Below are 23,529 nucleotides of genomic sequence, written 5' to 3'. Positions count from 1 at the left end.
GTTTATTCCGAAATTAATCAAATTCTTTTGAAAAAACCAGCAGCGAGAGAAAAGGATTCATCCTTTGAGAGAAAAATCTCAGTCCGATTATTCTCGAGGAATATTTAACGAAAACGAAATATAAAACCGTTTAAGTTATCTCCTACCACCTACTCCGGGATGTATGTATAGGTAAAATATATTTTTCTATTAATAAATCATTCGAAACGTTCCGAATGATTCTATATACGGGGTGATATAATAAATGAAATACGAAATTCTTACGAAACGTTAAACGTATATGATCATTCGTATTTATTTTTCAAACACCGACTTCAAATAAAATTACTTTTCTTTCTTTTTTCTATAATTATCCGTAAAAAAAAAAAAAGAAAAAGAAAAAAAAGAAAAAAATGTTACGTATCAGTATCAGAAATAATTTGATAAATATACTTTGGAACATTTTTTATGGAGCCTACGCCTCCTATACGTACATACATATACATACATATATATGTATATTCATATATCGCCAAAATTTCTCTCTTTTTATTTCTGTTTATCCTCGGAACAATTTTCACGCGAGTAAACGCGTGCGTCTCGTCGAATTAAACGGAATGCTTTATCGACGGAGGTTATCATCGAGCGACAGGGGATTGTTTGAAAAAGGGGATACATATTTTTCATGAAAGAATCCGACGGTTCGCAGAATATTCGTGTTATTTTGATAAAATGCTTTCCCGATACACACCGAGCAACAACGCGGCGGAACGCGGCTCGATTCGGCGCGCGTATCGAATAATAGACGAAACAATGTCGTAAACTATAATCGAAAACAAAAGAGAATTCCTTCTAACTATTCCTATTCTCGTCTAATAAATTTTCACCCTTTTTAGTTTATCGACAATTAATTCCTTTTTGTTTACTTTTAATTAAGATCTCTATCGGTTGACTCGAATTCGATCAAACTAATCGCTTAAAACAGCTCATTCGAATATCTTCGATGATTTTAAAACTAAAAACGAATACTACGATGCAATCGATAATAAAATTAATATTATTTCTAAAATAATTAAAATCGTTAATATACGAAATATGTATGCGTTGAAAAAAAAAAGAAAAAAAAATGGCAACTTTAACATCAATCTAAATCGAATCGTCTTCGATGAGCCATATACAAAAATGTAATATACAGATGTGTAACATGCACGCGTATGCTATAGGTATCGAACGAAAATAAATAAACTCGAAGGATAAAAATAAAAATGAGAAAATAAAAGAAAAGAAATAATAAAAAATGCATCTTTCATCGTCAATCGATAATCAATAGTTTCGCAATAGTGATCAATTTTTAAAAAATCAATCGAAAGTTACTCGAACGCGATACAAACTTAACATTTTCTATATTCTTAAAAGTTTCCAACTTGATTTTTATAGAAATTCTAACGGAAAGACTCATCGAGTTTTATTGAGATTTCTTTTAGACGAAAGAGGTCGATCTAACAATTTAACTCGGCCAACGTTAACTGCGTTATCTTTTTTTAGGTTTCCAACGTGACGTTCGTATATGAGAGAGAAAGCTTCGATTCGATTCTAAAAATCATTTAAATTTCGAAAAATATGAGAGAAGTTAAAAAAATTATTTAAAAAATTAATAGTCCCGATGCTATAAATGAAGATCAAATCAATTTCATTTCCAACTAATAATAAAACATCGATTCTCAAATTATGACAGACAAATATCTGCTCGTAAATGAAAGACAGTTATACAAAAATACGAAATAAATTAATATTTATAACGTTTCCCGATATCTTCCGATTTTAAAAACGCGAGCTCGTTGTTTAATGTTTATAACATACGATATTAAAATTCGTTCGTCATTGTTTCGACACAAAAATAAATAAACTATTGAAAAGCAATTTTATTCATAACCGAGTCGTGTTCTACCATCTACGGTTTTGCTTCGTGAGCATCGTAATTATCAAATTACGTAAATGTCGCAATAATTCAATCGGTTTGTACCGAGCAACAAAAGGTAATGAAATAATATTTTAACTCGTTATTATAATATTAAAAACACATAATGTAATACATATTAGTTAAACTGAAAATAAACTTTACGAATAACTACATTTAAAATGTAAAAGATTCAATTTGTCCGTCTCTCTTTATATATATAATCAAATAAATCAACGATAAATAATATAAACAATAAATACTTTGCTGCAAATAATAATAATAATAATAATAATCTTTTTAACGAAATTTCATAATAGAAGAAGAAGAAGAAGAAGAAGCGTTAATCTCGGATTAAATTTTACGTATTTCTTCGTAACACGACGTTTCTATCGACGCGAGAAGGAAATCAATGTGAAAACTGATGGGAATGGGTTCAAGGGGGGTTAACTCGAAGAACAGAGAATTTAATGATAAAAGGCATGAGCCTTTAGAAGCTCGTCAAACGACGAAGCCTTCAGGGTCAAATAAAACGAGTCGATATCCCTATTAGCCTTTCAAAGGTCCAACGATTAATTATCTTTCGCGATAAATAGAGCATGTTTATCCGCACGTACTACCTACTCGATGATGCACGATGCCCATGGATCGCATGATTTGTAGAAAGAGAGAGAGAGATCAGAGAAATGACATGATTTCGTGCCGCTTTCTATTCGCTATCGCGATAGTTCAACACGCAAAATTCAGACGTATGTTTGCAAGATAGTTCTATGCCTAGTATTTTACTAACATAAGTTTAGCCAAGTATGAAATCGCATTATTCGCTCTATCGAATTTAAATAAACGATTTCAAGAAAAGATCGAGAATAAATAATCAAATATAATTTAATATCGTTCTTTTTGTTTTGTCAACAGTTCAGAAGGAAGGTGGTACTCAATTGAAATTAGTCATCGATTATGCGAACAACATGCAAGCACTTTTCAAGCCGATGAGGTAAGTAAACTCTTATCGTTATATTTAATATCTAATAGAGACGAAAAAGAAAATATTCGACGTAGAATTATAATCGTTATAAAATAAGCGGGCAGCATCTTACCTTTATCTATTGTTACCAAGAGATAAAAGTTTGAAACGATATTTTACGATAATACGATTCATTATGGACATACTTTCGCAAAACGAAATAAAGTTTAAATGGCAAATAGTTTTCTTAAGTCTTATGCATGCGGAAACGATAATAGTATTGCGGAGGTGGAAAGTTCGATGTTATCTCTTAGTTGCAGTCAAATTCATTGCGAGAAATTAACAAGGGCAATTTGTCCGCTCGTTCGCAACTCATTTTCGGCTCGAATCCTTTCGGAAGGGTCTGCCACCCGATAGTCGCATCCCTCCCCCCCGCGTACATATACTTCGCGATAAGGGAATGAAATTATAAGATTGAAACATTGGGCAAGTTGATGCAACGAACGAACGTTGAACCCGACTACAACGCGCAGAATCAACGGTAAACAAATCTAAAATCCTCGGAGAAAACGACAAACGAGAGAGTTTCCCCGAGTCTAGAGAACTTTTCCAATTTGACTATATACATTATTGATATTACGAATAGAGAAAAAGAACAAAAGAATAATTTGCAAAATCGATAGGGAAGAGACGATGTTGCGAAAAACATCGATCATTGCAGCCACATCTCATAAACGGTATAACCAACAGCTCGCACACTAGTCGTTAAATACCAAGTCAGTAGTTTTTCCTGTGGTGCCGAGCAACGAAGTTACGTGGATGGGATTACGAGCACAATTACATAAGTGGACTCCCAAGTGCCTCGTGCCGTGAGAGACCCACTCGAATTGGCCTTGCTCTTTCTCTTTTATACAGCCTCCCTTTCTTCTTAGTTTCTCTCTGTCCGTTTGTCATCTGTCTCTCACTCAGCCTCTCTTGAAATAAACGATACGTCACATCCGCCATTGTTTCAATTTCTATTTGATACGATCCTCCACGCAAGTAAGTGCGACGTCGTTCGTTCGAGAAGAAAATGTGAGAAGATGCGTGTGTGTGTGTTGGTACTGTCTTCTACCTACACACATCGCGAGGAGAAAGAAGCCTACAAATCAATTCTCAAAGATTCATTTTACAAATATTTGTCTTCTCGATAATCGTTGATCGATCATACGACGAATTTCATTTCTTTACGATAATATTCGACGATTATTTATTTATCAAAATTGAACGTTGATCACTCGACCACGATATATGGACGTCGAAACAATTTTATTCTAATTACATTAATCCTATTTGAAATTGATTCAACTTAAAAGGCATTTTTTCTCTTTCCTACATTTTTTAAATATTTCTTTATCCTTTTAATACTATACGAAATGAATTATCAAAGATGAAATTTCATAAGGGTTAAAAGTAATGAAGGAAAAGCAAGAAAGAATTGTGCCAAGAGTGTCCGAGAAAGAAAATAAAACAAAAACAAAAAGAATTCGTAATATCCAGAAGCGGAGAGAAAATTCGAGACAAGGGCCATCGTGTGGCTTATTGCATTCTATCTCTTTCTCTCTCTCCCTCTCTCTCTCTCTCTTTCTTGCTCCTGGTGTTTCTTTTTCCATTTCACTCTCGCTCTTCGCACATTTGGCCCTTTAAACTTCCGGTCGGCCGAAGATTTCGCGATAAGTGGCCGAGCCGAGCTTAAACTCGTAATAAGTTCGGCAATAAGTTTCTTGAAAAGTTTTGCAGAAGAAAGATAGAGAGAGAGAGAGAGGAGGACTCTCGTAAGAGAATTTCATCCGAAATTGCGAACGTCGTCGTCTCTCTCTCTCTCTCTCTCTCGGCCGATGCAACCAATCTCACCAACACAATCCTTGCAATAAGCTTCTCGTAACGCGCGTAAAAAAGACTCCGCGTGTTTGTTTTCAAACGTGCGAGCAAGTATCTTTTTTATTTATCAATATACATACACATATAGATACCCGAATACATACGAACAACCCTCGTACCAACCCTTATTCAAGAATCGTAATAGAAAATACGTTCCATATACGAAACCCTAGAAATGTAATGAGAATTTTGAAATCTATCGTATCGTTCAATATTTTCCATTCAAGCGTATTAGTTATATCGAATTTTTGTTCATTTTGAAATAATATAATCGACAATATAAAAATAATATTATGAACGTTCGATTTATTTTATTCTTCGAATATTATTAAACGTACGAATTTAATATTGTTTATTTAAATTAATTCTCTCGCATAAAACAGAACTCGACGAGGGGTTTAATTGTACTCGTATTTATACTTGTTCGTTTTTCTGGAAAATAACAAACTCGCGACTAAACTCGAACCGATCGTTCCGTAATCGTGTTCTTCCTCGAGCATCCAAATCGAACATTTCTTTCCATTTTCGAATCGGTTTTTACTCCTATCTCTGAGCATTTATCGTTCAAAGTTTTGTCAAACTTTCTAGGAGAAAAAGCTCTTTTTATATTATATTCGTGTGGATTTTGGACGGCCAACTTTTTCTCCTTTCCTTTTTATTAATCTCGTAACTTAAACTTCAGAATTTAATGGACTTCGATCGGATTAAAAACTTTCTTGTCGTCTAATTACTATTCTTGTCTTTGAATATTATAACTATGATTCGTAATAACAAACAAAAAGACTCGATATTACGTTTAACAAATATTATATTTCTTATTTTTCAATCATCATACTTATCATCGAAATACTTAATACCATTTCGTATCAAAAATACATCTACAAATTAATTAGTATAATTTATATCAAAATCATGTATTCGATAACCGTAAAATATTTCTTTCTTAAATCTCCTTTTAATTGAATTATTCGCGATCGAATAATAATAATAATAATAATAATAATAATTTAATGAAATTCTACTTATAATAAAAATCAATCGACATTAATTCTTCTTAGGTTCAAGATTCCATTTATTATTCCATTTAGTAAGTTCGTAAAGCGTAAGATTCATTTGAATTTCATAAACCTTCTTCTTTCAACTATCGATACTTATCTCTCTTCTTCTTCTTCTTCTTCTTCTTCTTCTTCGCATCTTTCCACTATCCTACCAACCCACCCCTTTCCTTCCCCATAATCGGGAGGAGCGTGAAAGAAAAAAAAAAGTTTGAAAAACAAACAACCCTTGATACAATAGAATATTCTCACGAGTAAAGTGGAAGTTTAGTCGTATCAGGGAAAAAGAAAGATATATATATATATATATATTTTCTATACATTCGAAAGAGACCCACCTTGCGCTGCTGGTGATGCGATTCGGTCGAAGACAAGCGCAAACGACTGTTAACTTTTAATCAGATGCAAATTACGCGCTAATTACAGTACCACTGATGTATTAATTAGTCCGGCTTAGAAGGAAAAGTTGTCAACTGCATAGGGCGAATTTAGAGATTTTCTTTCTCTCTTTTTCCAATTGTTCGATACGCAATTGTATAATAAACTAAATAAATGTTTCCTTTGATCATTAATAACCCTGCAAGTGGTTGTCGACGCGACATTAAATAAATGGGGGGGGGAAAACATATAAATAAAGTATAAAAACCATAATCTACGATAGGCAATTCTTTATAATGCCGTGTAGAAAAAAAGAAAAAAAGAAAAAAAGAAACAAAATAAAAAACAAATTAGTTAAGAACTATAACAAAGCAAAAGAAAAAAAGAAATAGAAAAAGCAATCGTACTTTCTCTCTCGCCGACGAGTAAATCAATCTACGTCTTTGGAGTATCACGCTTTTTTTTATAGATTCGATCAACGAAACGGAACGAAAGTGAAAGATCCGAATGAATGCTCTTTCATCGAAGATAGAATTGAAAGCGATGAAATAGAATACTCGCTCGATGGATTTCGTATTCGGAAAACGCTTTAAAAATATCCGTTTCTTCTTTAAAGACAAAAAAAAACAAAGAGAGAAAGAGAAAGAGAGAGAGAGAGATCAGGGGTGAAAGTAAAAAAGCAAAAGAAAAGAGGAAAAAAAGGAAAAAAAAAATAGTAGACGTACTCTTCCGCTAGCTTTAAAGGAATTCATGCGACGTGCTCGAATTTTAGGTTCGGTGGTTATTGTCTGCAGTAGGTACGCGTATACCGGGTGGCCCCGTAAAACCAGCTGGGAGCTCATCGAGTAAATATTTGATCACGAAGAGGGTTTGCGATGCTCTCGTAGAAGCCAACGCTTTCACCCCAACCACCCGACCACCCCGCTATCCTCCTTCCCTTCCTCTTCCTTCCTCAACCCTCGACAACCTTCTTCCTTCTTCTTCTCGCCACACTATGTGGTGATCCTTCGACCCAGAAACCAATAAAACTTGGGGATTTTGTATTAGCATTTTGTCCAACTCTCTCAAAGTCGGTATCCTCGTTTCTTTTATACCCGCGCTTCTTCGAAACCGAACATACGAACTTGCAGATTTTCAATCGTAATATCGAGAATATACGTCTTTTATTTCTCCTTATTTTTATTTCTTAGAATTAATAATTAATATGAACTATTTAACAAATTGTCCGAAATAGTAGTTCGTATCTACGAACGGAGAAATGAAAAAATTGATAAATAAAAAAGCGTAACGATGTGTTGATTATTTTTTCTCCAAGAATTGTCTCGAAAAAAGATTGACGTTTATTCCGTATGTTGTTTTGGAGAAAGAGAACACCGAAATATTACGCGTAATCGAACGGATTCGTTGAAATAATCCATGCGACGTTATAGTAACGTGTTCGATTTAATTAACAGAATCGATCGGTAGATATATATTTAATTAAATGTTTACATCAAGCAAATTAGAACGAGGGTAGCCGAGGCTGTAATCGATAGGGTAACGCGTCGATTTCGTTAATTTCATTTAATTATATATGTGTGTTTGTGCGCGTAAATAATTTCCATTCAATACGGTATCACATATTTGACTTCTTTTAGGTTTCCACGAGAGCAACAAACTTTACCAAATCATTTCTATTTTACCGATTTCGAAAGACACACGGCAGAAATCGCATCTTTTCATCTCGACAGGTAAGATTTAAACATTTTTCTTCCTATTGTGCATTACTGTGCTAAGCGTAGAATGAAAAATGTTCGTTGAACGATTTTTAAGAAACAACAGCGGTTAAAGTTACACGATTCGCTATTATATATCTTTGTAATTGTTCTTAGATTGTTCGGTTTTCGACGAGCGATGCCGGTGACGGGAAGAACGTTGAATATAACAACGGAGATTTACAACATAGCCGATGGCGAACTACTGAAGACCTTCTTCGTTAGCCCTGCAGGTAACCTTTGTTTTCACGGCAAGTGCAGTTACTACTGTGACACGGCGCACGCGGTTTGCGGCAATCCGGACACCTTGGAGGGTAGTTTTGCGGCTTTCCTGCCAAACAAATCTTTCGCTACGAGAAAAGCTTGGAGGCATCCTTGGAGAAGAAGTTACCACAAACGGAGGAAAGCTCAATGGGAGCACGGTATCGATTATCTTTCTCCAAATGACTCGTCGTTAATAATTATTTAGGATCGAAAGAAATTTGAAATATTTTCCAGACTCGCAATATTGTTCGCTGGTGAAAGAGATACCACCTTACGACGAGGGTCGGAGACTTCTCGATTTGATGGACATGTCGGTCTTTGATTTTCTTACCGGGAATATGGACCGACATCACTACGAGACATTCAAGATATTCGGGAACGACACGTTCACCCTTCACGTTGATCATGGTCGTGGCTTTGGGAAACCCTTTCACGATGAGACATCTATTCTGGCACCTATCTTGCAATGCTGCATGATCAGACAGAGCACCCTGGCCACCCTACTCAGGTGAGTGTCCCCTATTTCTAACGACGAGACGACAACGTCGGGATTTTCCCCGGAATCGGAATCGGAATCGGAATCGGAATCTACTGTGTTTTATCGAAATTGGCATAGGGAAGGGGGTGGGCCGCTCGTGAATCTCACCTTCGATCGGCAAATTCGAATCGCGAAACGAGAGACGTTTCGTCGTGCCGGGGGGCGCGAAACGACGGCGACGACGATGCGTTTTTCGAATGCGTTCCCTGACGAAAACCCCGAAAAATACGAGCCCGATAAATTCGCGCTAAAGTAGCCTCGTTCTCTCGGATTTTCTCTCCTCGGACGGCCCTTCCTCTCCTCTCCTATCCTCTCCTCTCCTACGCGAACCTGACTTTTTTACGAGTCTTTGCACCGTTGTTAAAAGAAAAAAAAGGGACAAAAAATGCCAACATCGTCGTTTCGGGATTACGATGTCGAGATTGTTCTTTTAATAAAATCAAATAATTTATATGAAAATTATTCTCTTTGCTTTATCCTATATTTCGCGATCGAGATCAGATTTACGTTTCAATATAATAAATATGAATGAAATATATTTACACGGATGAAATAAAAAACATGAATTTTCGCCATATGTAGTACGTGTTATCGTTAAATTCGATCGATACACGAGTTACGTTCCAACGTGATAAATACGAATTAGATATAATTAGGCTTGCTTCCTTCTAAGTAGCGCTTCGAATGAAATCGTGCTACTTGTTAAAGAAACCCACACGTTGTCCATTAAATGCGATATTATAGGATAATAACTTCCTGCGACTACTTCGTTGCGAGCACTTTATTCTACTGTCAAAAGGGATACTGTCTTTAGCGAGCAGATCGTATCGTAAACGGTCATCGTTCTGATCCGATCCGATCCGCTCCGTTCCGGTCTGCTCCGTTTTCGATTCATTTTAACGCATTAACTGTTTATAAGATAAAATTACATTAACTTCTTGCGAGTCATTGTTTTTTTCTTCCCCCGTTTTTTTATGGATATAACTGCGTTCAAACAATTATGAAAATTTATTTCGATTCCATTCCATTTTGAGTTTAATTAAAATATGCAATTTATTTTTCCTATTATAGCACTATTTCGCGAAATGTTATCCCGTTATCGTATATTACATTTTTATCAATGCTTCTTTCTGCGGATATATATATTTAAAGATAAAATTGTTCGTTTGGAAATAAGTGAGATATTTAATTATTTCATAATAAAATACTATATTATTTAAACGGTTAATGTTATTTTCACGATATATCATTTAATTATTCAATTATTCGAATATTTGATATAGAAATGGATTTTCTGATTAAAGATTTCACAATGGACCGACACGTTTGAGCGTAGCCATGAAGCAGAGCATGGCAAGGGATCCAGTAGCACCAGTTTTATGGGAGCCCCATTTGACCGCTTTAGATCGAAGAGTTGGAATAATTTTACAAGCTATCAGAGATTGCGTAAACCGCGAGGATTCCGACCAATTGGTCGTCCAATCTGAGAAAAAAAAGAAAACTGGAAAACCCTAACCTTTTTATTTGACGAAAAGCACACAAATCCAAGATCCCCTCTCTGATGAGCGTATAGTATGTACATACAAATGTATAATAATGATAATCATTATTATTATTATTATTATTATTATTATTATTATTATTATTATTATATTTATATCTAATATATCCTTTCAAATATTTCCTTTTATAATATTCCGTTTAAAAACAAGAGGCGTAACTTTTTGTATGCTTGTAACGTACAAACAATATCGGCAAAATGATTTCTTTTTATTTTGTATTTATCTTTCCTTTGAAAAGGAAGAAAAGCTCTGTGTACAAATCAAAATATCTCTAGGGAGATTTTTCTAACGAAAAAAAAAGAAAAAAAGAGTAAAATAAAAATAACAATATTTATAATAAAAGAAAAAGAAAAAGAAAATACACGCGCAACAAACGAAGAAGCAAGCACGCGAAAGAAAAAAACTACAAGGAAAAAACTTTTCTGTAAATAAATGTATCATAGAAATAGTGATGCGGGTATTTCGAGATATCGATCGGGGAGGAAAGAGGATGGTCGATGAACAAACGCGTTAGTAATGACGTAGTTTTGTAATCAAAATGAATTAGATCGATCACGCGCGCTTGTAAATATAAATAAAAGGGGAAAATATAAATATTCGAAAGATGAAATCGTTTGAATTTCGTCCTCGTTTTTCTTTCCTAAATGAAATTTTGACGATTATCGATTATTTTTCTTTCCAAACATTATTCTTATTTTTAATATGACGAAAAGAAAACAAAAAGAAGAGAAGAATTTTATAGCGACTCGCGAAAATCATCGCTGCATACATTTGTAATCCGTCGTATAAAATTATATTCCTATTTTGTTAAATATATTTTTTGAAAGTAAAAGAATTCGCTAAGAATATGTAATATAATATTATAAATATATAAATATGATATATAGGATATGTATAAATACATGTATTTATGTACACGTACGTATGAATGTATGTATATACGTTTGTTCATTTGTTCCTTTTTTTTAATACATGTATATCAGAACGTATGTATGTATGTATGTATGTATGTATGTATGTATAAATAGACAAATAGATAAACATAAATATATTGTATATGCGTGCGAGAAATTTTGTATAAAACGTGCTTTTAATACGCGTGCAACAATTCTATGAACGTTTCTCATGTGCACCTGTATTCATCGATATGTCAAAGAAAGACACTTTTAATGACAACGATTATCATTCTTAATCTTATTTATCATTTTATCCTTTTAATTCCTCATACCTTATACGAAAAGAATCAAATTTGATTGTCGTGTTGCGGCTGAAAACTTTTCAACCGAGCCGCGTATAATATCGAAATAAATAAATCTCGAAAAAAGAAAATAATCCCCGTCGAACGAAATAATAATTGGGATCCTAATGTTTTCTTTAGTCAAAATTGAAAGTTTATCGAACGAATTGTTTCTTTATATCCCGTTCTATTTTACATCGAGATAAGCTCGATCCCGTTACTACTTTTCGATAATTTTCGAGAAACTTGCTAATGATTTCCTTCGACTACGAAAATTGCCCATTCTTACAAATTATTGATAACTACGTTATTCTCCTTTTCAATTAATTCTTCTTCTTCTTCTTCTTCTTCTTCTTCTTCTTCTACTTCCTTTTTTCTTTGTAGAAAATTGAACTAAAAGTTAAAATTTTCTGTGAGAAAGATAGAAAAAGAAATAAAAAGTGTTAAGATAAGTTCGCTATAATTAGAATCCCGTTTGTTGAATTTAACGCGAATATTTTAATATCGTTTCTCTCACTTGTATGATGATACACCAAGGATAAAACATTTTAAAATGAAATATTTATAAACCTGCAGTCACCGAAGCAAAGCGCAAAGATAAGACCTCGTTAACGAGGGGAAAAAGCAAAGCTTTTAATTAAACGAATTTACATTAAAAACAACACTAGAATACATTTTAATCGTCCTTCGACGATTATATTACAAATCGAATATATTCCTCCGACAAATAAACATTTCTACCAAAAAATTCTTCTTCGTTCTAAAACGGACAAAAAGAAATTCGATATAAGCCGTTCTTCGGGAATAAATAGAAATTATAATAGGTAAAAGTATAATACGTTATGTTTTGTTTTAAAGTAAATACCAATTTTTTTGCTTTTCTTTTTCTCTCTCCTTCTATTTTTTTTTTTTTGTTTTTACGACAAATTTCTCTTCACGGTTGAGATAAAATACGGCAATACGGAAAATAAGGAGAGCAAAATACGCGAGTATATTCTCTTGTATTAGAAGTACACCGAACTTTCGATAGTAAACGCATTCAATGGGTTACGTTTGAAAAGTATGCTTTTCCGTGTGTGTATGTTATCTCTACAAATTTGCGGCTGCCTAACTTTGTTTTCCAACACTTTGTTCTCGAGTGCCCTTACCCTGGCTCTTTTCGCTTAAACCCCTTACCACTACTTGCACGATGGAAAGACAAACGTCGTTGGATTTTTCTTCTCGATCGATAAGATTAACTACGTTAGCGGATCTTCCAAGGACGACTTATTGTTAGTTTTATCCTACTCTCACATTATGAAATGTCACACATATTACATACAAATCCATTCGAGTACAATAAAGCAAACTGTATCCAGTAATAATTAATATCGTTTATTATTTCACATTTTTCTGTGATAATTTAAACAACGTAACTTAAAATAAAAAAAAGGGGGGGATATTAATTATTGCTAGATTAAATATATATTTTTAGTAAGGTTATCTTTTACTTTGTCACGCTTATTTTTCTATATCTTTTTCTATCATATTACAGAGCTCTTTACTTTCCTTTACTCTTTTTCACTGGGTATGCGTAAGTTGTTTATATGGATTGAAAATATTTCAGAAACAAATATTTGATAAGCTTAAGCTAACTTATAACTCTTTAAATCTAAAACGTATACATAGTAACTTATAAATACACTTATGTAGAACGTATCACGAACTAGGTTGTTATACAAATATTATTTTCCATGTTGCCGATCGATAAACGAACGTATGCTGCCATCTATCCGAACAATGTGCAAACCAACTTTGATGATAACGAACCTCCGATGGTAAAAGTAGAGTCAATCTACACATTATTTACCGACAAACTTGTTTTATTTTCCAATAGAAAAAATAAAATATTAAAATGATACTTAATAAAAATTAAAAATAGAAGAAAAAAGAGAGAACAATCGGAAGCGTATTTAGAAATGTTTATTCTTCATTTTAATGAAGCACACCCGCGGAAAATCATGCGAGTTGTTACTCGTGATGAATGCTTTGATACAACTTCAAACTAGTTAATGACCTAACGCGAAAGGAAGTATTATTACATTTCATGATTACACGAAGAGCAATCAAAGAACAAAGTTAACGAATTAGGGGTAAACATCGTCACCCCAAATGTGTAATGAAAATTCAAAATTAAGCCCAAGATGTCTTTCTTAATAAAAATGATAAATCATTTCGTAAAATGATGATTGGGATTTACAGTAATAAAGGAAAATAAAAAGGAGAATTAATAACAAATGGTCGAAATATTAGTTTCCGGTATGGGATATGCTGTTGGATGCAATGCCGATTGCCGCCAATTAATATCTTGCATTATGCTATTAATACAAAAATCGTTGCACCAATAACCATATTGACATTGTCCACTATCTAAATGATAAAATGTACCTAAACCGTTTCTTTTTCCATCGATGAAAGAACCCTCGTACCGATTTCCATCTCCTGTTAATAGTTAAATAAAATAAACACATTTAGATGAAACCACTATACTGCAAAATGTAAGATATTTGTCGTTCGCTAAATTCGAATTTGTAAACCTTTAATAAACATTCCCTTTCCATACGACAAATCGTTTCTCCAAAATCCTTGGTAATAATCGCCATTTTGGTACCAAATGCGACCATAACCGTGACGTTTATCGCAATGAAAATCTCCTTCGTAATAATCCCCATTTTCATACCAAAGATTACCAAAACCTTCTTTTTTTCCTATCATCCAATAACCCGCGTATATTTTACGAATGCTATTATTTTTATATATTTTACTCAATACGCCATAACCGTGTTTTTGTCCACAAAACCAATCACCCTCGTACATCCAACCATTTCTGATAATAACAAGTTCATAAAACTACGCAAAAAGAAAGAAATCAAGGAAATTATTTAAACAAATACCTGTCTACGTCTGTACCCTTGCCGTGTTTCTTATTATCTTTCCATTCACCTTTATAATGTGCTTTAAAAATTCCTTTCCTTTGTGGAAAAAATATGGAACATCGTAATCCTTCTTTTTTGCTTTTTTCCGATTGTTCCTTATTAGTAGAAATTCGTATGCATTTTAAAAATGGCATTTTATTAAATCAATCAAAAACTAAACGACGATTTATGAGATAAAATTTAAATTCACACGATAAATTGCAATATATTTGAATTAAAACACATATCTTAAGCGCATTCTTTCAACATAAATTATCACTTATTATTTATTTTCGTTTTGACAACTTATTGGCTAACCTGATACTTTTACCATCATAAATATTCAATTTCTATCACATTTATGTTGGCAACACTATGCGTGGTAAAAGCGTTCATCGTCTAAATCCAATATGGCGAAAAAACATTACGGCGGAGTCTAATTTGACAAACGTATTTAGTATAAATTGTGGCAAATGTAATATTTCTCTTTATTTCGTATATCGTATAATTTCGTGTGTACATTTTTTTTCACTTCATATCTCTTTCCGTTTTCTTCAATTTGAAAAAATAAGATTACTCGCATGGCATTGTATCAGTGTTTGTAAACTTATCAAGAAGAACGAGGGAAACAAGTTTTTATGTATAAAATTAAACAAATAATGATAAGTCGAATACCAGTTTGGGAGATGGATGTTCAAGAATATATTAAATCGGAAAAAGATGAGTCTGTTTTCGATGAGGAAACTTTAATAATAGACAATAAACAGCCACTATTTAAGGTTATATTTCAAAATGAAACAATTGCTCGGTGAGTCTTAATTTTTAACAAAGAATAAACAATAACTGTCATAAAATTTTTTACAATATACATATTATTTTCATTGTTCTACCAAAAATGCATAATTCAATTTTTCATTTTTCTTTTTATTCGAGTCATAGATAATTTGAATTCAACAATAACTTACATTTGTATGCACGGGAGAACGCGTTACTTAGAACACATCTAACATGTTTATGTATTTTATATTTTTAAAGTACTCTAATGAGAAATGTTGAATTATATAACAAATGTAAACAATGCTACATGTTCCGATACATTTCTTATGTTACAGAAAATTTAGACATGAGATAACCATAAGCATAGAGGCTTTGATTAATTCAAAGAATAATATTAATCTGTGCAGTAACTACTCTGATCTAATATTAGAATTTTGGGATAAACCGAACGAATGTAAAGTTATTGTACCTAATGTGGAAAGCGAAAACAGCAAAGATCTCTTTACTCTGGATACACAGCCTTTAATATGGCAAAATCATAAAGTACCTACGTATGACACGGTATGTTTTTATAAAAGTTTGTGCAATAATGTATACATATCTAATGTATATATTCTGGGCATTGTATACATTGCCATAACATATATATATATGATCCAAATATAATACTGTTTTCTTTCTTTTTCTAGTCTTATAAATTATTTGATGAAAATAGAAAGAGAAAAGAAGAGAAATTAAATACTGAGGAAGAAAAAAACGTATGTAATAGAAAACTTTCATGTTTTAATTGTTCTGGAAACCATAACTTAAATGATTGTGTATTACCTTGGAACCAAGCTAATATAACTAAGAATCGTAATAAGAATCTTAGTGATAAAAAAAAAAATCATAAAGGTATAAGATATCATTTAGATGACGGTCAAAAATTCAGTCACTTGATTCCTGGTCAAATTAGCAAAGATTTACGTAACGCATTGGGCCTCAGAGATAATGAATTACCTTTGCATATTTACAGGTAAAAAAAGAAATAATAATTAATTTCAATCATTTTCATATAAAAAATGTAAGACAAATGCGTGCGAAAGTATATGAGATCATAAAATTTATATAGATAAAATACAACATTTTCATTTCTTATAATTAATTTATTTTTCATAGAATGAGAGCACTCGGTTATCCTCCTGGATGGTTAGAAGAAGCACGCTTACAACATTCAGGATTATCTCTGTTCGATTCGGATGGAGCACCAGAATTGGATCCTGACGAGGAACCGGGAGAAATGATAATCATAGAAGATAAAGATCAATACGATATAAACAAAATCGTTGACTTTCCTGGGTTTAATGTTTCACCTCCATTGGGTACTCGTGATGTAAGTACTTTTACAAGTAATATTTTAATGAACAATTTATTATATAAATATTTTCTATATAAATTTTGACTTTGATTAAAGGAACAAATGCATTCTTGGACCCCTGAACTACAATATACTCATAGTAAGGAAAATATGCTATTAATTATGGGTAACAAAAAGACACCAGAAGGATATAAGAGGAAAAAATTAAAATTAAATACATCTGCAACAAGCAATTCATCTATAGTACCTAGCGATATGGAAATAGAAGATTTAAGTGGTAATTTCTTATCATTTTCCCTCACATTTACTTCTTCCATGAAAAATAGAAAATATTAAGTAAATCTATATATATACACATCTTATTTGTAGGAGTAGAAAGTATTGTTGAAACGGTACCTATTAATGGACATTTTATACCACCTTTACCAAAAAATTTACCTTCTAAGCCTCCAGAACCACTATCTTCGTCATCAACATTGGAACAGTGTTCATTTGATAGCCAATCGCAAGATTCAATTGTAAGTTATAAATATAATCTTATATGCTATTAATTTGAATAATTATCCAAAAATATATTTATCTAGGATGGAAGCGTATCACCGTTGTCCAGGACAAATTCTCCATCCTTATCGGATCTCGAAAGCATAAAAAAACGATTACTTGTAGAGCTTGAAGACTCTAGCTCGCAATCTAATCTTGAAACACCTACGAAATGCAATTCTTTAAATAATACTTTGAAATCGGAAGCACCTTCACCATCCATCGAACACACACCACAATCCAATCTCTCACGAAATATGCATAATTCATTGAATTCAAGTCAAGGAAGCATAAAATCAATAGATTTGGGCACACCAGTAGTACAAAGTAGTTCTCCTTTTAATAAATTACCGTCGTCAGACAAATTTTCAAAGAATATTTGCGACGTCATAAATTTTGAAAATTTACCAGACTCTACAGGTAAATACGAACAAATGACAGGAGTTCTGCAAAAGGTACGAACTACTATGGCCAAAATTAATAGCGATTTGTGAAAGCTATTAAAATATGTAATTATCTATTAAAATATCTCAATCAGGGTTGAACTATATCTAATTGAAATAGTTGCAATACCAATATAATTTGTTACATACAAAGTTTGTACATAATATTTTAATATAAAAGATATCGTGCATAATAATAGCATTATCGTGCATAATAATAATGCATTATTGTAGACGATAAGTTGAAAAATATTGAACTTTTAATTTACATTCTCTAACATTTTAAAAAGTACTGTAAAAAGTGAAAAAGAAAAGAAAAGGACGACTTGTTCGACCGCAGTAGATTATATAATTTAATCATAAATGCTACGATATTGCATAATAAAAAATAAGTTTTTGTAAATCAATGCTTATTTTACATCAAATTAAAAGTACAAAAATATAATAATCTTCAAATTTTTTTTTCTTTATATTAACACTCAAATACTTTTGTCGGATTCCATGAGAAAAGCATTTTAAAAATTAATTATCTTCTACGTTATTTTAAATTATTCACTTTTTGCTTTTGCTTAAAATAAATGCATTAAAAAAAAAATTGTTTAGAATTATTTATCATACATAACATCAAATGAAATAACTGCCAAGCAATATAGTGGAAAAAAATAAAGGAAATGAAAACTTCTCGATTATTTTTTGTGTGGAATGTCATATTAAAATAATAATAAAAAAAGAAGAGAAAATCGACTATTATAAATATATATATATATAGAAGAATATTATTATTTTTATATATTATAATTTGTATACTATATATATTAGAATTGTATTGATTTTTATCTTTAATAGAAATTCGATTTTCAAAATAAATGAGGTGATTCGTGGATGATTTATGGTTCAATTTTCGAATCGATTCGTTCAGTCATTTTAAAAATAGACCAATTAAGTGATCGAACGAAATTATGTTTTTCTTTTTATTATTATTACTATTATTATTATTATTTTATCAGTTACATTTTTCTCGGTATCTTTGAAAATAAATGAAATTTTCTCTACGATCGTGTCAAACGATTGAAAGAAAGTAAAAAATTGTATTAAATTATAAGAGAGAAAAATATTTTTGGTACTTTTATCAGGAAAAAAGAAAAATGATATGGAAAAATTGTCCCTTCACGTTCCCCTCCCAGTTTTAGGTTCGCTATGCGTATTTAAATGTAACTTCGGTATTTGTAAATAATTTTTAAAAATAATGTATACCATATAAATAGGGAGCGAATTCATTTAACAATACAAAAATACAAGAATAATAAAACAGTAAAGTAACGAAACAGAATCTAAAGCAAGAATGTGCATGGAAACATATTTAATTGCTTTTTAATCATAATTTTGTTCATCGATGTATTTTATTGAAACAAGGGAGACATACTGATAGTTTGTTAAGACAATCATCGTTAAATATTGTCACCCTTTTTGTAATATCCCGTTCAATGTAATTATGCATATTTTTTATATTTTCTATCATAAAAATCATTATAAACTATGTAAAAATAATATCAACAATCATTGTTTATCTCTTGATGAGAAAAATGATTTGCCGTAGAAGTTAATTTCAGCGTGTACCGAAAATGGTGCACGTGGCAGAAAACGTATTAATAAACTCTTACATTCGATCTATTCACGCGCACTTATGTAAATTTTAATTAATTTAAAAAGAAAAGAAAAAGTAAAAAAAATAAGAAGTATTTATTAAAATATGATCAATCATTGTATATTATATTAGGATTACTGGCCATATGCGATTATTGGAATGGAAAGAATAACTTGCATAATAAATCTTTCATGAGAAAATAATTCCTTTATACTAATTTTTAAATACGCCATATACCATCCCATTTTACTATACACAATCATGTTATATTAATATGTAATATTAAATTTTAAGATTCCTTACATTTATTATCATTAGTGCTAATATTTTACATTATTTCTGTACACACTGTATATACCACCTCCCCCCCATATACAATATGTAATAATAAGCATTAGTAGGAAGAAATAAAAAAAACAAAGGGAGAGAAGGATAGAATAAAATATATGTATAGTTCCTATTAAAACTTTGCGTTCTCATATATATATATATATAAATATAGTAATTATACCGTTCGAAAATTAATACTGAATTTTGGAAATATATTTCTGCATAGGAAAAGAAAAAAAAACAAATATATATCTCAGATCACCATTTTTCCGATTCATGATTAATTAATTATTACCAATATTGTTGCTTTTGTCATTTAAAAAATCCAGCTATTAACATAGAATAAAATTTGTCTATATCATCCATTCTTTGTGTGCGTTTTTAATTTCCTGCAGGTGGGGGTGGTGGAAGATCATCGTTCGAGCCCTAAAAAAAATTATCTTTTCTGTCTAATATTTACGGAACCAGTCGAACTATTATTTATAAATGTATTCTAATTAATCGATAATTATTGCGAATTTTTCATAATTAACGTTAAATATTATTCGATCGACATAAACGTCATCACTTACGGATATGTTATCTCGATTTTTAGTAACATTTGACTCCAATTGTGGACGTCGAAGAGATCTTGGTCTGGTAATATACATTACGACCATAAATGCAAAAAATAAACATATTAGAAAAAAGTTAGAGGACGACTCTACAGGAGGCGGTCCTGGTACTAAAAGAACATAACATTTTACAAATATAAAATAACTTTTAATAAACAGGTACGATATTGTTAAAGAACAAAGTGATACCTACGTCTTGACAAATTGAAACATTCAGTATCCGAACAGAAATTTTGCGTTTGCCGTAGCTGAAACAATATATTTTTATTTATAATTTGATATACAAAGAAAAAAAATATTTATCCTATTTTTTTGCTTTTATATATATATATACCTATAAGTAATATTCATGAAATTAATCATTCATGATAATAAATGTATCGCTACGATGGCGAAAGAAATACGAAAAATATATTTGAATGATACAAAACGATTCTGCGAAGATTAATTAATTTTTTTTATATAAATCATATAATGCGAAAAATAAGAATGCAATATAAGCGAATAAAAAAATGTTTATTGCATAACTAGCGAAATGATTGAATGTTACGCTTAAAATTATTTTTCTTGCGACACGCGAATTACGGCCACATTCTTCAAGAAATCTACGAAAGCATATCAAATTTGTCGTCAGTTCTTGTTAATATAATATTTGAAAAGATAAATAGTGTAAAAAATATTTACTGCTGAAAACATTGCTAAATTTGCTATTTCTTCGTAACGGTTAAAAGTTGAAATAATATTTAAGAATTTTTCGATAATTCCTTCTTGGTTTCGTACGGTGAAAAAATTCGACTTACGATATAAAGTAGACGTTGTAAGAGTAATTCGTTACTCCAAAAGTATTCACAAGGATCGAAATCGTCACTCATTTTATTAACACAGGTATCTTCGTTATGTCTCGATTTTAATGGCTGAAACTAAAAGGGGAACGAAATATGCTATATACAAATAAGGTAAATAATTGCAAACGTGATTAAGGGCGTGATCAAACAAATTATATAAGAAAAAACAATTATTTTCAAAAATATATAATGATGATAATAATAAATTCAATGAGAAAGAATTCACGTTCCGTTTCTTTTTATCTTTTACCTTTTTATTTTATCATATGGTAATATTCTACGGAACATATGTATTTATATATGTACACATATGTGGCTTTAGCATTACCGTATGCATTTTCTGAAGCTTGGAATCGCTACATTATTACTATACTCTTATCAGTAAGCATAAAAAGTATGTTCATACGAAGGAAGTGGAACCACTTTTATCACTAACATGATATGATGACAGGACAAAAATGTATCATTCTAATACAAAAAAACAATACCTTTTTTTATAATTATTCTACAACGAAAAATTTATTTATATCATTTGTATACTATGCAAATTTAATCTAGAAAAATAATGGCCTGTCGCAATAATACAAAACATCCACTTTTTCTAAATACCTATCTGGCAAATTAATCAACGTTCGAATTTGTACCTTAATATTATTTTGTTAAGAACATTGCAAGAAATAAAATTGTGACAACAAAATTATAGACTTCCAATGAAAAAAAAATATCGATAAGTTTGAATCTTGTAAAAAAGAAAATAATTATTTAAAAAATTGTTTTTGTCATTATATGCGTTCTTTGAAATAGACTAATTTCGTTTGAGAATTTCTTTAAAAAATCCACAAATAACGGAAATATTGCAAATAATTATTGGACCTCCCAGTATAACTCATTATACTATTATTACTATTAATTCTTTTTTAATTACGATTTAACGATTATAAACACGTAATTTTCGTAATACCACCTTAATATTTTGATATCTCAGCAATAAAATGATAATTAATAAACAATAAAGATAAGAATAATAATTAGAATGTACCTTGCATTTAACATCAAATATTTGAACAACAATAAATAAAAAAAAAACGATAGAAAATAAAATGATCGTGTAATTCTTAAAATGAATATTGAAGAAACAAAAAAACAATTAATAATAAAAACTAAAAAATATCTAACGAGTGTCTTTTAAATTGTACCTTGGAAAATGTGTAAATCGTTCTTCTGTATGTCCTTGTATGCGTCTTATGTGAGATCTGTGAGATGTTAAATTAAGATTCGTTTCTATTACAAATGTTAATTTTCCTCTAACACGAAAAATTAACAAGAATATTATTTAAAAACATATACAAATATACGTGTGTGGACCATAAAATTTATATGACAACTGCAAGAAAAATACGTACTTAAATCTTTACGAATATGGTCAATGCAACACTCACTACACAGAAATATTGTTTAAACAAAATATGTTACTAAAACCTACATAAATATTTTTAAGAACACAGAAATAAGATAAAAGTATCGAATGATAGTTGAATCACGATCGTAACTTGCGCTGACATAAACTTACAGTAGAATGTAACTGCAATCTAGACTCGTGAGTGAGTAAATGAATAAATGAGTAAATGAGTGAGCGAGTGAGTGTACGTGGATATGTTGTGTATGAGAGAGAGAGAAAGAATTAACGAAAGAGTGGGGAGGAAAATAAAATATAACGAAAGAGGAAACGTTATGAAAGAAGAGGGAGGGTGGAGAAAAGAGAACAGTATCACACATACGCACACCTGTACATGAAACTTTAAAGATTACAAGCCCTATAAGATTGTATGAGTTATGTAGAGAATCATAAATGCATGTAAATGTCTATATGTGCGATCGTGTATGTTACATTTGATCTTATGCATTTTTACTTTATAAGGAAAAACTGATCTCAAAATGTTAGAAAATTAGCTCGATTGATTTTGATAAAATTCAATTGCAGGATTAAATTTAAAAGACAGTTTGATTTTTGTTGTGTTACATCATTTTAAAAACAGTTGACACATGACATACATTCTTTATTTCATTATTTTTCTTCTCTATCACTATCTCATTCTCTCTTTAGAAAATTGTATCAATTGACTCGAATGACGTATCGACATCTTTTAAAAAAACAATCTAACGTCAAAATAATGAGTTGAGAATACTTCTATATGCAAGAGAAAATTCTACGAACCTGACAACGTGGATCCCCGAACTGTCAAAAAATCCAGTCGATACACGATATTTACAAACACTAGTCGGCCATTACATCTGTAGTATCCTCCTCCCTGATGCAGGAACATCAAAGTTTTTGGACAAACTATGAACCAACCAATGAAATTAAAGCAAAGAGTACAGAAGTACATAGAAGCTCAAAAGTCCCCATTTTTATCAA

At 31.3% G+C, this 23,529-nt stretch overlaps 4 protein-coding genes across 9 annotated transcripts in view; 2 read left to right on the top strand and 2 right to left on the bottom strand.

The window, feature by feature from the left end:
- The window catches only part of LOC122519447 (extracellular serine/threonine protein CG31145), a gene marked incomplete at its 5' end in the record, with an annotated part of 36,834 nt that extends 25,853 nt beyond the window's left edge, over positions 1-10,981 (top strand). Inside the window, 5 exons of the mRNA XM_043638868.1 lie at positions 2,852-2,930; positions 7,891-7,983; positions 8,125-8,429; positions 8,506-8,779; positions 10,114-10,981. Coding sequence (XP_043494803.1) covers positions 2,852-2,930; positions 7,891-7,983; positions 8,125-8,429; positions 8,506-8,779; positions 10,114-10,324 — 962 coding nt within the window. The remainder of the gene's footprint in view (positions 1-2,851; positions 2,931-7,890; positions 7,984-8,124; positions 8,430-8,505; positions 8,780-10,113) is intronic.
- A 2,142-nt stretch (positions 10,982-13,123) lies between these two features.
- Positions 13,124-14,895, bottom strand: LOC122519472 (MORN repeat-containing protein 3-like). Its single transcript, XM_043638931.1, has 3 exons — positions 14,542-14,895; positions 14,185-14,474; positions 13,124-14,089 (listed from the first exon to the last, which is right to left on the bottom strand). Exons 1-3 carry the CDS (start codon positions 14,715-14,717, stop codon positions 13,875-13,877), a joined length of 681 nt encoding a protein of 226 aa, XP_043494866.1. The 5' UTR covers positions 14,718-14,895; the 3' UTR covers positions 13,124-13,874.
- Positions 14,896-14,965: 70 nt separating this feature from the next.
- LOC122519466 (zinc finger CCHC domain-containing protein 8 homolog) lies at positions 14,966-17,931 on the top strand. The gene is made up of 7 exons (XM_043638922.1): positions 14,966-15,370; positions 15,675-15,900; positions 16,029-16,354; positions 16,498-16,711; positions 16,793-16,973; positions 17,066-17,214; positions 17,281-17,931. The coding sequence occupies exons 1-7, from the start codon at positions 15,201-15,203 to the stop codon at positions 17,728-17,730; spliced, it is 1,716 nt and encodes a 571-aa protein (XP_043494857.1). The 5' UTR covers positions 14,966-15,200; the 3' UTR covers positions 17,731-17,931.
- Positions 17,932-19,511: 1,580 nt separating this feature from the next.
- On the bottom strand, positions 19,512-23,477 carry LOC122519461 (small integral membrane protein 14). Of its 6 annotated transcripts, none has more exons than XM_043638899.1 (6): positions 23,329-23,477; positions 22,310-22,366; positions 21,069-21,188; positions 20,462-20,516; positions 20,227-20,378; positions 19,512-20,080 (listed from the first exon to the last, which is right to left on the bottom strand). In XM_043638899.1, exons 3-6 carry the CDS (start codon positions 21,138-21,140, stop codon positions 20,036-20,038), a joined length of 324 nt encoding a protein of 107 aa, XP_043494834.1. In that variant the 5' UTR covers positions 21,141-21,188; positions 22,310-22,366; positions 23,329-23,477; the 3' UTR covers positions 19,512-20,035. The 6 variants fall into 6 exon arrangements, with proteins under 6 accessions (XP_043494834.1, XP_043494832.1, XP_043494835.1 ...); XM_043638897.1 differs by lacking the exon at positions 23,329-23,477 and adding an exon at positions 22,517-22,677 and having other exon boundaries at positions 22,310-22,417; XM_043638900.1 differs by lacking the exon at positions 23,329-23,477 and adding an exon at positions 22,517-22,677.
- Between the last annotated feature and the right edge of the window lie 52 nt (positions 23,478-23,529).

The sequence above is a fragment of the Polistes fuscatus genome, unplaced genomic scaffold, assembly GCF_010416935.1.
Source record: "Polistes fuscatus isolate 324 unplaced genomic scaffold, CU_Pfus_HIC Scaffold3, whole genome shotgun sequence".
NCBI lineage: Eukaryota > Metazoa > Arthropoda > Insecta > Hymenoptera > Vespidae > Polistes > Polistes fuscatus.
Note: the sequence above shows the minus strand (reverse complement) of the source record. Positions and strands in the feature narration are given on the sequence as shown.

Excerpts from the sequence above, each read along its gene's own strand:
- LOC122519472 (XM_043638931.1), bottom strand. The coding sequence starts at position 14,717 with ATGCCATTTTTAAAATGCATACGAATTTCTACTAATAAGGAACAATCG. Across the intron at positions 14,475-14,541 it reads AAGGGTACAGACGTAGACAG|AAATGGTTGGATGTACGAGG; the intron begins GTATTTGTTTAA and ends TGTTATTATCAG. Across the intron at positions 14,090-14,184 it reads AAAGGGAATGTTTATTAAAG|GAGATGGAAATCGGTACGAG; the intron begins GTTTACAAATTC and ends AACTATTAACAG.
- LOC122519466 (XM_043638922.1), top strand. The coding sequence starts at position 15,201 with ATGTATAAAATTAAACAAATAATGATAAGTCGAATACCAGTTTGGGAG. Across the intron at positions 16,355-16,497 it reads TTACCTTTGCATATTTACAG|AATGAGAGCACTCGGTTATC; the intron begins GTAAAAAAAGAA and ends TATTTTTCATAG. Across the intron at positions 16,712-16,792 it reads CTCCATTGGGTACTCGTGAT|GAACAAATGCATTCTTGGAC; the intron begins GTAAGTACTTTT and ends CTTTGATTAAAG.
- LOC122519461 (XM_043638899.1), bottom strand. The coding sequence starts at position 21,140 with ATGAGTGACGATTTCGATCCTTGTGAATACTTTTGGAGTAACGAATTA. Across the intron at positions 20,517-21,068 it reads TACAACGTCTACTTTATATC|CTACGGCAAACGCAAAATTT; the intron begins GTAAGTCGAATT and ends ATATTGTTTCAG. Across the intron at positions 20,379-20,461 it reads ATGTTTCAATTTGTCAAGAC|TACCAGGACCGCCTCCTGTA; the intron begins GTAGGTATCACT and ends ATGTTCTTTTAG.